Source organism: Dipodomys merriami, unplaced genomic scaffold (assembly GCF_024711535.1).
Source record: "Dipodomys merriami isolate MVZ:Mamm:240054 unplaced genomic scaffold, mDipMer1.0.p SCAF_11, whole genome shotgun sequence".
Classification (NCBI taxonomy): Eukaryota; Metazoa; Chordata; class Mammalia; order Rodentia; family Heteromyidae; genus Dipodomys; species Dipodomys merriami.
Genome location: NW_027202382.1, coordinates 26,583,047 through 26,597,104, shown reverse-complemented (window position 1 = coordinate 26,597,104; position 14,058 = coordinate 26,583,047). Strand labels below are relative to the sequence as shown.

At 43.2% G+C, this 14,058-nt stretch overlaps 1 protein-coding gene across 5 annotated transcripts in view; it reads right to left on the bottom strand.

Annotated features, from left to right (window-relative positions):
• The window catches only part of Palm2akap2 (PALM2 and AKAP2 fusion), a 428,099-nt gene extending 416,981 nt beyond the window's left edge, over nt 1-11,118 (bottom strand). For 3 of the 5 annotated variants that reach the window (XM_070011387.1, XM_070011397.1, XM_070011404.1), the window contains exon 1: nt 10,934-11,118. In XM_070011387.1, the coding sequence (XP_069867488.1) occupies nt 10,934-10,938 (5 nt within the window). In that variant the 5' untranslated portion in view covers nt 10,939-11,118. The remainder of the gene's footprint in view (nt 1-10,933) is intronic. The other 2 variants (XM_070011410.1, XM_070011420.1) reach the window with 2 other exon arrangements.
• Nucleotides 11,119-14,058: the final 2,940 nt, after the last annotated feature.

Genomic DNA, 14,058 nt, shown 5'->3' with positions numbered 1-14,058 from the left:
ATCCAGATACTGCGATGATGTGTATGAACTGTGAAAACATTACCCTAAAGTAAATTAGCCAGAAACAAAAGGGAAAATGCCACAGGATGCAACTTATACAAGGCACATAGATTAGGTACATTTATAGACCAAGTCAAATAAGAGTTGGGGCAGGACAATGGTTTCTGTACCAGAACTGGAGCTTGAATTCAGTCTCGAGTTCTTGCTTGGTTTTTGTTTATTTGATTGTTTGTTTTGGTTTGTTTAGTTTTGTTTTTTTTTTTTTGCTCATAGTTGGTACTCTACTATTTGAGCCACATCTCTATTTCTAGCTTTTTACTAGTTAATTTCAAATACAAGTCTCACAGACTTTTCAACCTCTATAGTAGTTAGGATTACAGGTATGAGCCATTGATGCCTAGCTAGGAGTTATTTTAATGAGTATAGAAATTCAGTTAGGGATAATAAAAAAGTTCTGTAAGTAGATAGTGGTGACAGTGTTTCAAGATGGAAAATATATTTTATGCCACTAAATTACATGCTTATAAATAGTTGTGACCTTAAATTTGATGCTATGTATATTTCACTACACAGATTGCTAAGTATATACATATGTGTATGTACATGCTATATATATATGTGTGTGTACATATACAAATATATATATACACATTACTTTCAACCCCCATTCTGTGCAATGGACTATTTAAAAACGGCACTAGGAATGTAGCTCAATGATAGAGCACTTACCTAGCATTCATGAGACCTTAGGTTTAATCCTTAGCACCTAGAAAAACAACACACACACACACACACACACACACACACACACACACACGAGAGAGAGAGAGAGAGAGAGAGAGAGAGAGAGAGAGAGAGAGAGAGAGAGAGAGAGAGAGAGAGAGAGAGAGAGAGAGAGAAACACACAAAGCTTTTGTGTCTCTGTCCAGAGGGACTTACAGATAGTCTGTAAGAAAGTAAACAATCTAATAAAGTAGACAAATTTGGTGAGTGACAAATGCCAAAGCTAAAAAGCAATTTGGGATTTTGCTCTTAGGAATCCTTTTCAAATTCCCAAGAAAAGGATGGGAAGGGCCGAGGGGTGGGGGTGGGGGTATCAAAACAGGACCAAAATGTGCATATTTGAAGGGTGGGATTTAAAAGGAAGTTTAAGAAGGAAGTCTTACTCTGACCTTTTGGTCTCTTATACACATCTAATATCTGTTTCTCTAAGGCAGAACACAGCTACTCTGTTTGCACTAAAGCCAGACACATATACCACCCTGATAAAATAAACTGCTTTCATTTCAAGACTTGGGAAACTAACAGAAAAACATATTGTCAGCTCATGAAGACTAGGCAAAGAAATATTTTGTGTCCTTAGAAACAGTGCTTTAATTCACTCAAATCTAATTAGGTTTGGAGAACCAGCACTTCATTAAGCAATCAAGAACCCATAACTGAACTTTTTCTGGGCAGCTTCATTCTCAAATACACATTGCCTTTAGAACATTTCATGTGAAACACTGAAAATAAAGAGAATTGGGGAGATGATCCCTACCTTACTGAAATAAATATAAATTCCTATGCCAACCTGCTTGAATCATCTATAAGAGATTGCTCTTCCCTTAAGAACCTTCAGCCTTGTTGATTCTGTTCAAGAACTAGACTATCACAAGCTCTCAGCTATAACACATCCTAGTCATCTGAGTGTTATATTCATATAATCTTATCTTGACATCTGCACCAATATATTACTGGTTTTCAGCCCCAAGTGACCACGCAGAATTAATTCACCAGGTAGATTCACATCTAACTATTTTAAATAGTTTATGACCACAAAAATTTTCAGATTCGTATTTTTGTGCCTGTACTAGGTCTTGAATTCAGGGTCCATGTGTTATGCCTGAGGTTTTTTTGCTCAAGGCTAGTGCTCAACCACCTGAGCTCCACTTTTGGCTTTTTGTGGTTTCCTAGAGATAAGAATCTCACAAACTTTTCTGTCCAGGATGGCTTTGAACCAAAATGCTCAGATCTCAGTCTCCTGAGTAGATAGGATTACAGATGTGAGCCATTGCTCTAGGCCAATGTCATTAAGTTTTTTTGAGATGATGTCTTTTTTTTTTTTTAGATTTTTTGTTGTTGGTCGTGGGGCCTGAACTCTGGGCCTGAGCACTGTCCCTCAGCTATTCAGCTCAAGGCTAGCGCCCTACCACTTGAGCCACAGTGCCACTTCCGGCTTTTTTTCTGCTTATGTGGAGCTGAAGAACCGAACCCAGGGCCTCATGCATGTGAGGCAAGGACTCTACCACTGAGCCACCTTCCCATCCCTGAGATGGTGTCTTGCTATGTAGCCCTAGCTGACTTCAGATTCATTCTTGCTTGCTTTAACCTCCCAAATGTGAAGAATTGCAGGCACCTTCCACCAGGCCCAAATGATGGCAGTAATTTTCAAGGTACCTTCCATTGGAAGACAAAAGGTAAGATGCAAGGGATATGCAGAACTTCAAAATTGTTACAGGAACCCCTTCTTAAATGTGTCCCTGACTGGCTGGCTCATAGCAGTTTGGCAAATTTTAATGTCTTTCCAAAGTATGGAAGCTTTTGATGGGATTTCAGCAGAGATGTAAAAAGCAGGCAAGTATCTGACAAGGGTTTTATAGTACCCAGCACATCTTCATCTATGTTTGTTGCTTTGTTATTCATTTACTCTGCTTTGTTTAGTTTTTTGGGTGACCCTTCTCTACATTGTCATCCAAGAAGTGTTTCTGATTCCTTCAGGGAGCATGCCCTCTTTACCAGGCTGCCTTTGAGTGACCTTAAGGAGTCAGAGTCAGCCAGGCACTTGTGGCTCATGCCTGTAATCTTAACTACTCAGGAGACTGAGATCTGAGGATCATGGTTCAAAGCCAGCCCGGGCAGGAAAGACTGTGAGACTCCTATCTCCAATAAACCACCAGAAAACTGGAAGTGGCACTGTAGTTGAAGTGGTAGAGCGCTCGCCTTGAGCTGAAAAGCTGAGGGACAGCACCCAAGCCCAGAGTTCAAGCCCCATGACCGACAAAAAAAAGAGGTCAGAGTCAGCCAAGAAAGTACAAGTACCAAGAAAGGAACCAAGAAAGGATAGCCAGGCACTGGTGGCTCAGACCTGTAATTCTAGCTACTAACGAGACTGAGATCTGAGGATGGAGGTTTGAAGCCAGCCCAGGCAAGAAAGTCTTTGAGACTCTTAAATCCAATTAACCACCAAAAACTTGGTGCCAACTCATTTAAGTCTACACCATCTCATTTAACCTTCTTTTATTTTTAGTTTTTGAAGCAGAATCTTACTATATAACCCAGACTGGCCATGAATTCATGATACTTCTGACTCAGTTTGAGGCAATTATACAATCACACCAAGTCCATCTTGTTTATGATCTTATTTTTCACAGATAGTACAAAGTCATAGAACATAATCTAATAAAAAGGTACATTTTACAAGTTCTAATTTCAGGTATTATATTCCATCTATTTTTATGCAGTATTTCATACGTGGACAGCAAGTTGTTATTTAGAATACTTGCCTACTTTCCTTTCATTGTTATTGTTTTGTGCTAGTACTGGGGCTAGTACTCAGGGCCTGAGAATTGTTCCTAAGATTTTGTGCTCAAGGCTAGTGCTCTACCACTTGAGTCACAGCTCCACTTCTGGCTTTTTAGTGGTTAATTGGAGTTAAGAGTCTCAAAAACTTTCCTCCCTGGACTGGCTTCCAACAGCAATTCTCAGATATCAGCCTCCTCAGAAGCTAGGATGATACACGCCAGTTACACAGCCCAGCTGGAAATGACTTTTTCAGTGGGAACCAAGTGAGTACTTAGGTGTCTTATGGAATTAGGGTTTCTTCTTCATAGCATGTTAAGTCTGTTTATGACTGATAAGTATCTCTTTACCATATGATAGCCTGGACAGCCAGTGATAAGAATGTGTACACAAGCAAAAATTTCCACAGTGACATCTCATAAATTAGATGGCATACTCACAAATAAGATGAGCTGTATAAAGCCTGCTATACAGAAGTATAGGGAGAGTTAAAGGAACCCAACAAGGATGTTGGCATTCCCAAGTGTCACCAAGTGTCAGGAGAGTCATGGACACAAGTAACCCCAAAGTAGCAGAGGCAGGAAGTGGCTAATGGCCACCAAAAGAACTATAAGAGAAGGAATGAAGGCTCTGGCCTTCAGAAGACAGAAGTAGCCACAAACTATCCACTGCCTTGAAGAAAAGGAGACTATACAATAAGTTAGTGATGTCACTCTTCTTCCACATTGGTACCTTCCAACAGGAAGTCCAAGGGCAGAGAGCCAGCTTGATGTAGTGCATAGAGATTAGCCTTCCTGGGACAAAGCTGAAGGGGGAAGGGGCAGGTGCATCTAAACTGTGACATGGAAAATATCTACCATGTACATCTTTGCCAACACATTTACCAACTCATTCATTAACTTTTTTAACACACATGTTCCTAAGAACTGAAATACATATATATATAATATACATATACATATAAAATTCATGAACTCTTTACCACATGTATGGATATATATATGAAAAATATACAATATTAGTATATACATAATATATGTTATTATGTAATATACAATATATAATACATCAACTGCCAATAATGCATTTTGTAGTACCTAATAAAATTTTTATAGAAAAGCCAGATTCATTGGTTCACTCACTGATAAAGGCAAGTATTCTGTCTCCCTGAATCCTGAAGAAATGAACTAAAAAGAACAAAAATTGGAAATAAAATTGTACTTTCTATGAAACTAGTAAAGAATGAGGATTCTCAAAACACAGACTAAATTATCTGTCAAAAGAGTAGAACTTTTATTAAATCAATGACAAACCCTAAAAGGTCGCCCAAAATATCCATACTTGTACGGCTCTCCCTTGATTTTAAATTTCGTCATTAAGTAAGGCGCAAAAGAGTTCAGGGAGGCAGCAGTGAGGAAGGGTGTGGGCAAGTCATGGGAGAAATCTTTGAGATGAGCTGGTTTCATTGCAAAAAATGCAGAACATGACTTAAGACAGTATTTTGTACACTTCTTTTTATTATTCACAAAATCCTAAAACTTATAACTTACCATGGAGCCAGATGCAGTATATACCTACAATCCTACCTCTCAGGAGGCTAAAGTAGAAGGGTTGTAATTTCCAAGCCAGCTTGGGGTATACAGTGAAATGCTGTCTCAGTATGGAAAACGAAAAACAAAAACCAAGACAATACTCAGCGGAGATTAAAATAGTCTGGAGGCAAGCGGTGTAGGGAGAAAAAAAAAAGAAAATGGCAATTACTTTGGTGGATGTCATTCTCCAAGATGCTAGTCAAAAGTCAACAAACTAAATCGTAATAAATAACCATTGAATATCTATATATGTGTACCCACACTCCAACATGCACGCAATAAGACTTTGTGGGAAGTAGTGCTGTGGCTCCAGTGGTAGAGCGCTTGCCTTGAAGAGCTGAGGGACAGCACCCAGGCCCAAAGTTCAAGCTCCAAAGTTCAAATAATCTGTTCACTCACTCTGAGGCAGTTTTTTAACAAAAGCATGGTGGAGACATAAGAAGTGTTGGTTAAACTAAATACATAAAGTTCATGCCTTCTCCAAATGGCTGTATCTGCCTCTACATCATCTAGTCATTCCTGAGCAAATAGCAAGTCTGGATACAATTATTTCCATTTGGAAATGATTAATAAATGCAAACCATTCAACATGTATAAATTCTGCATGCACAGGGTTTTCTTTAAGAAAAAACTTCATAAGCAAATAGAAAATATATACATTTCAGAGAAAAGCACATGAAATTTTCAAATGAATTCTTCATACATTCAAAAAATTAAAGCACTGATGAGCCCTTTAAAAATAAGAGCAAAGTAATTTAGCAGAGTCAGGAGGTAAAATTAATATCACAATAAAATCATTAGAATAAGAATCAAACAAATCCTGCTTAAAAAGAGATCTACAAATAAATATAATTACAAACTCAGAGAAACAAAAGCAACTTAAAAATAAGTAACTATAACACATAGCTGTAGTAGCTCTTTCAAAAAATAAAAGCCAGAAAGAAAAAAAATTTTTAAAGGAAAATACAAATCTCCAGAGTTAATTTCCGTTTTCCAGGGGGGGAAAAACCTAGCAGAGTTACTTGCAGTGTAAGTGTTACAGAGAAGTTACAAAGCTTTTAAAAGTAATTTTATAGGGGCTAAGAATGTGGTTTAGTGGTAGATTGCTAGCCTAGTATGCATGAAGCCCTGGGTTCAATTCCTCAGTACCACATAAACAGAAAAAAGCTGTGACTTAGTGGTAGAGTGTTGCCTAGCATGCATGAAGCCCTGGCTTCAATTCCTCAGTACCACATAAACAGAAAAAGATGGAAGTGGCACTGAGGCTCAAGTAACAGAGTGCTAGCCTTGAGGAAAAGACACTCAGGGACAGTACACAGGTCCTGAGTTCAAGCCCCATGACTGACAAAATAATAATAATAATAATAATAATAATAATAATAATAATAATAATAATAATAATAATTCTATAGCCAGGCACCAGTGGCTAATGCCTGTAGTCCTACTCAGGAGGCTGAGATCTGAGGATTGCAGTTCCAAGCCAGCCCAAGCAGGAAAAGTTGGACAATTATGCCCAATTAAATCACAGAAAATGCTGGAAATAATTCTATGGCTCAAGTAGTAGATGAAAGCCTTGAGCAAAAGTTGCTCAGGAACACTGCATAGGTCCAGAGTTCAAGCATCAGGACCAGCAATAATAATAATAATAATTCTATCAACACCAAGATCTAAACAAGAAAAATACAGGTGTGGTCAGGAGGCAATCTACAGAGAGAAACCAATCAGGCTAGCCTTTCCCGGAGCAACAGTCAATGCCAGAACACACTGGTGCAGTGTCTTACAGAATCAAGAGGGGAAAAGATATGATTCTATAATTTTAGACACACTCATTGCATTCATTCAGAGCAGTAGCAGAAAGATATTGAGAATTTAATACCTTTAGGCCCTACTTAAAAACAACCTTTCAACTAAATACTAAATTAATATAAGAAGTTCAGCAAAGGGGCTGGGAAGTTGGCTCAGTGGTAGAAGCGCTTGCCTTGCATGCCTGAGGCCCTGGGTTCGATTCCTCAGCACCACATAAGCAAAAAAGAAAAAAGCTGGAAAGTGGCGCTGTGGCTCAAGTGGTAGAGCGCTAGCCTTGAGCTGAAGAGCTGAGGGACAGCGCCCAGGCCCAGAGTTCAGGCCCCACGACCGGACCCAAAAAAAAAAAAAGTTCAGCAAAGATTGTTCCATAAAACATGGTGCTACCTCAGAACCTTCGCACCTGCTCTCTCTTCTTATAACTCATAGCTCCCTTTGCTCCAGTCTACTCAAACTCATCACCTCAGAAATCTATTCCCTGACAACCCAACCAAAAATAACCCTCTCACCTACCCCATCCTCCATCTCCTAAACTTTTTTTTTTGTCAATCATGGGGCCTGAACTCTGGGCCTGGTGTTGTCCCTCAGCTCTTCAGCTCAAAGCTAGCATTCTACCACTTGAGCCACAGAGCCACTTCCAGCTTTCTCTGTTTATGTGGTGCTGAGAATTGAATCCAGGGCCTAATGCATGCAAGGCAAGCACTCTACCACTGAGCCACCTTCCCAGCCCCTAAACTTTACTTTTTATTCTTATATATACAAGAAGAAATGCTCAACATTCTCTAGCCATAAAGGAAATGAAAATCAAAACAGCACTGAGATTTCACCTCACCCCAGTTAGAAGGCCATTATCAAGAAAACAATAACAGATACTATCAAGGATCTGGCCACTGTTGTTCAACCAATCTAGAAAATACTATGGGGGTTTCTCAAAAAAAATCTAAACATAGAACTATCCTATAATCCAAGAATTCCACTCCTGGGCATTCATCCAAAAAATTACAAGATAGGATACAGTAAAACCACCAGCACAACCATGTTCATTACAGCACTATTCACCATAACCAAGGTAATAGAATTAGCCCAAATGCCCCTTAATGGATGAATGTATCTAGAAAATGCAGGATATATAAACAATGGAACTTTATTCATTTGAAAGAATAATACTGTATCATTTTCAAAGAAATGCAAAGACCTCGAAAAAATTGTTAAGTGAAGTAAGTCAGCCACAGAGGAATACAGGTTGCATGTTTTCACTCATATGTGGAAGCTAGAATTAGTTTATAAACATATAAGTAAATCTATTGGGTAGCATTGAAGTGTACACAAATGTACTAACTGAAATATGGTAGATTCAAGGGAGAATTCAAATAGTACAGCTCCTTAGAAAGGCAAAGTTCAGCAAAATAAATACCAGGAAGTATGCAGTCAAAAGGAATGGGGTGAGGTCAAGGGAAGGGAGATGGATGAATGAAGAGAAGGCAGAGAGAATGCAGTCAAGAATTCAATGCATAGCCTACAAAATTAAGAAAAGCTTGGGAAGGAGTGGGATGGGAGAGAATGGTGGAAGGACTGACACTGATCAAGATTCGTTGTATTCATAATCTGCTTTATTAAACTGCAAGCTCCCTTATACAACAAAAGAGAATAAAATTAAACATTAAAAAAGCATTTACATTCACTGTTTTTGAAGGATATTTGTATAGCCTGCCTCCTCCACTAAAATGGTGTTTAACTGTTCACTGCTACATATTGTACTTAAAACTGGGCAGAGAGCCCAGCTCCAGGGGCTCATGCCTGTAATCCTAGCTATGCAAGAGGCTGAGATCTCAGGATCATAGTTCACAATCACCTGTACAGGAAAGTCTGTGAGACTCTTATCTCCAATTAACCATGAAAAGCTAGAAGTAGAGGCCTGGTTTAAGTGGTGGAACACTAGCCTTGAGGGGAAAAGCTAAAGGACAGTACCCAGGAAATCTGTGAGATTCTTATCTTCAATTAACCAGAGCAAAAAGCCAGAGTGCAGCTGTGGCTCAAGCTGTACAGCACCCACCTTGAGCAAAAAACTAAGGGAGAGTACCCTGGCTCTGAGTTCAATCCCCAGTGCCAGCACAAAAAAAGGAAAAAAAGAAAATAGAAGAGGGGAGGGGAGAGGAGGGAAAGGAAGAGGAGGGTATGGGAAGGGACAAGGAGCAGGTACAGAGCATGGCTGAGGCTGTGTTGACTAGCTTCTGTCCTGTGGAATCAAACCTGTTACAGCTATTGAATCATTCTCCATATCTTAAATGGTACCATGAGGACTGTGTTACTCATAATTGCCCTTGGTCATTGTATTATGTCCGAAAAATGTAGCTTGATGCCAAATCTGAAACCCCAGAAAACATCAGTGAAGAAGGCTGGAAACCCCAATAACAATATTAATTACATAATATTTATAGATACTAGATACTTTGTTCTAGTCTATGTCTTGGAATCTTTCAAACATCAACTTCTTTAATCTTCAAAGAAAATCACATAAAATAATTGCAATTGTAATTCCCATTGTCCAGGTGAGGAAAATGAGGCCCAGAGAGGTCAGTGCCCATCAGCAATGTACCAAAGGACTCACACCCAGGCAATCTGACTCCAGAACCCAGCTCTACCCTACCACTCCAGCCCCTCACATTTATACCTACCTCATCATCCACAAAGCCCTTCCAAATAGTACCTGCTCCTCTCAGTCATGTGTAATAGTAAGAAACAGCTTTGTCTCCCTTATACAAACTGGGAAAGTGAAACTCAGACATTAAACTACTACTAGAATGGGACATCAATAGCGCCCCTACCTGGCAGGGTGTGAAATCCTGGACTCCCCACTCCTAAAACACTACCCACACCAGCTCTCATTTTTTTGCCTCAGCAGATTTGCTGGCAAGGATTAAATTGCATGCACACCATCAGATATGCTGGAGGTTATAAAAGCTGTATCCAGGGTTTATTACATTTGGCATGTAGGTTCTGATACCTGAAAACATGACATTATCTTCAACCTGAAAAAAAAAAAAAAGGTTTCCTAAGGCCTCAGTGTCAGGGAGTATCCGTGGGAAGAGAACAGAAGGAGAAGCTGACCGAATGAATAGGAGGAGAAACTGACCGAACGAGCAGGAATCTAATAGCTGAGTCTGTCTTGGAAGGGCAGGCTGTGGCCAGTCAGTGCCTCGGCTGCCGCAGCTGGCTGACAGGGTGACCAAACAGAAACGCAGGGGTGCAAAGACAGAGAACAGAGCAACCCTACTCCAGACCCAAGCTCGAAGCCCTTTATTGTGTCATTTTTCTGGTTAACGCCTCTCTTGTCTTCATGCCATTTCTACCCCACCCTTCCCAAGGGATGGCAGGGTGCCCAAGGTTGTAAGTGAACCTCTGACTGCCACTAATCTGTGTCGGTCCCGTTTCTCCATTCCCTCAGGGTACAAATCAATTCTTTGGGGTCCTCTGATGGTTTCTGGAAGCCTGAGCTCATCTTACCCACCACACTCATCATTCTTCCATCACATGCCTCTCGCCAAACCACATTTGCTTCCGATCCGCAGTGACCGCCACCCCCTTCCCCTGCTTTTCTGAACTGCAGTCCAATAATGCTGACATGGTTCGTATCGGAAGTAATGGCTGTTTCGGCCAACTCTCGCTGAGAAGCGGAGGTTGGGCAGGTACAGGGAAGCCAAGAGCTTGTGCCTCCCCTTAGCAATAACCCCCCCCCCCACACACACACACAAGGATGGATGGCCCTGCTGGCCTAGGGACATGGAGCCAGCCCCACAGAGCCATGCATCCCAGGGCTGCTGCCCCGGTCCCCGGCGGCGGCGGTGGCTGCTATAGAAACCACAGGCGTACACACCAGGCTGAAATTAAACACCGATGTTGGACCAGGACCGAGTGGGGAATCTGCCGGCCGCCGCAGTCACCATAGCAACATGCAGAGAAGGCGCGGGGATACTCACTCCATCGCGGGGCTCTGCGCTGCGGTGGAGCTCCGGGCGCTGCAAGCCTCTGCGGGGCTCCGGCCGGGCGCCAGGTGGAGCCCACAGAGTCGTCCCCAGCCCTGGCCCGCAGCGCGCCCTCCTCCCCCGGAGGCTGGAAAGCGAAGAAGGCTCGGGCTCGGGCTGGATCCCAGCCTGCGAATAAAACGGGAAGCAATTGGATAATGTGGTTCGCCCGCCCGGGCGGGCGCCAGACAAGCCTCTCCACTTCAAGGGTGTCGGGGAGGGAGCGCGCCGGCACCGGCAGCTGCGTGCCCGGCGACGTGGCTGCCAGCGCTCAGTGCCCCCGCGGCGCCCCCGGGGCGCAGGTGTGCCCGGGATGCCGCTTCCCCCCCCAGGAGGGGGGGCGATGGGCGCTGCTCTGAGCTCTGGGAGATGAGTGGGAGGGGGCGAGGGGCGGCTGCGAAGGGTGGCACAGCCCACGGGGCGTGGGGGGAAAACGATTGAGTCATTGGCAAGGTGGCAGCTCTCGCAGCTTGAAGTTCCAAGAAGCTGCTGGCCTCTGCAAGTAATAATAACACCACACACACACAACACACACACACACAACACACACACACAACACACACACACAACACACACACACAACACACACACAACACAACACACACACAACACAACACAACACACACACAACACAACACAACGCACACAACACACACAACACAACACACACACAACACACACACACACACACACACACACCAGCAGGGAGCTAGGCAGGCGTTCCCAAAAGCCCTTGTGTCAGTGCAGGGAGCGTCCTGTTTGAGTTCTGAGGCACCCAGCCAAGCAGACCTTATGGCAAGTTACTGCAGTGTGTTGGCATCTGGGCGACCCCCACACCCTTCTCCTTGTCAGTCCATTTTCTGAGTACTCCTTACTGCCAGGAAGATATTGACCGGCTTTATTTCCCTGACCTTTATTATTATTATTATTATTATTATTATTATTATTATTATTATTAGTTATATTGAACAAGGTTTCTCAAATCACTACAGCTCCATCCCAAGTAATAAGCCCTCCTCCCCAGCGGCATGCATTCCCTGCTTATAGCTCTCTGAGAATCCTCTACTAGCAGGTTCCAGGGCAGGACTTGGTCCCACCCACCTCATATGCCCTACAACAAGTCTAAGTGGGACAAGCTTCAGAATCTCCTACTTTACTGCCCCTTTGCATCTGCTAGGTGTGGTAGAGCAGCACAGACTGACAGTCTCTGCCCTAGTGGAGCTCACCAGCAAAGGACAATAGAAAAATAGTCTGAAAATGCTGCTATAGAAATTAAATTAATAAAATGTCAGAGTAGTCAGAAACTTTTTTTTTTATCTGTCATGGGGCCTGAACTCTGGGCCTGCGCACTGCCCCTCAGCTCTGCAGCTCAAGGCTAGTGCTCTACCACTTGGGCCATAGCACCACTTCCAGCTTTTTCTGCTTATGTGGTGCTGAGGAATTGAACCCAGGGCCTCATGAATGCAAGGCAAGCACTCTACCACTGAGCCACCTTCCCAGCCCTAAGTCAGAGACTCTTATCCCCAACTTAATGGCAAAAAGCCAGAAGAGGAGCCATGGCTCAAAAAATAATGTACAATTTGGGTGAATTTCATGGTAAATGACTGAGTATTTGTGGCAAGTGCAGGTCCCAGGGCTTTGAACTCAGGGTCTGAGCATTGTCCATTAACATGTTTGTTCAAGTCTGGTGCTCTACCACTTGAGACACAGCTCCACTTTCAGCTTTTAGCTGGTAAATTGAAGTTAAAGTCTCAGACATTTCTGCTGCTGCTGGCTTTGAACCAGAGCCCTGCTAATGACATCTTTCAAAGATTGTTTTTGGCCAGGCACCAGTGGCTCATGCCTGTAATCTGATCTATTCAGGAGGCTGAGATCTGAGTTTCCAGCTTGGGCAGGAAAGTCCATGGGACTCGTATCCAATTAACAACTAAAAAGCTGGAATTTAGAGTTGTGGCTCAAGTAGTAGAGAATCCTTGAGGTGGATAAGCTCGTCGACAGTGCCCAGGCTCTGAGTTCAAGGTCCAGAATGGGCATTACAAGGAGGAGAGAGCTGCTTGGGAGGCGTCAGGAAAGGCTTTCCACTCAGTTGGAAAGGAGAAAGTGCGCAGACATGCAAGTAAGGGAAGAGTTCTGGCCAACATCAGTTTAAGAACTCCAGGTGGGACAAAGCACAATACCAGGAAGGGAACAAAAAGGTCAGTGCAGAATGTTCTGGGTGGAATGGTAAATCCACTCCAGATTTCCCTTCACAGAGAACGTGATGTGAATTAGGAGACCATGGAGTCAGCCCTCCACCCACCTTCCCAGCTGCCTTCCTACCTTTACCTTTCCCTTCTTGTTGGCTCTCTGTGAAGAAGGCCAGGCTCACCTCTTCATGTTCACAACCTGCCTACTCCCAAGCATCACCTCCTCACTTCCGGACGCCTTCTAGACGCCCACATCCTCATTTCCAGTGCCTTTCCCGGCTCTAAGTCCGCACTTCCAGTCTCTTTCCAAGCTCCATGTTCTCACTTCCGGTTTCTTTCCAGGCTCTAGGACCTCACTTTCTATGTGTTCCCAGGCTCCACACCCTCACTTCCTGCCTCCGTTCAGTCTCTACGTCCTCACTTCCTGTCTCCTCCCGGAGGCCCAGGCCCTCACTTCCTATTTCTTCCCAGCCTCTACGTCACTTTCCTTCCCTCCTTAGAGTCCATCAACTTCCGGTGTGAGTAATGACTCTCCAGCCCTTTGCCGTGCTGGGATAATTTAGCACCCCAGACCCTCAAAGCGCGAGGAGACCCAGGCTCTTTCAAAATGTTGCATTGTCACATGTGGTCCCACTTAACTAATGGCATTTCACGGTGCAATTTGGCTGCCATGATGTCTGCATTTCAGCCATCACAATAGAGGACGGAGCAAAGAAGAAGGGGCAAAGGATTTTTGCCTCTTCCTCCTCAAGGAGCTGCCAAAAGCTGCTGCCCGAAACCTTTACCCTCATCTCCTTGTCCAGAATTCAGTCACATAGTCATCTTCAGTTTCTAAGGAGAGCAGGCAAATTTGTTTTCCCTCCGTCTGGTCATGTGTCTTGCCAAAACTCGGGG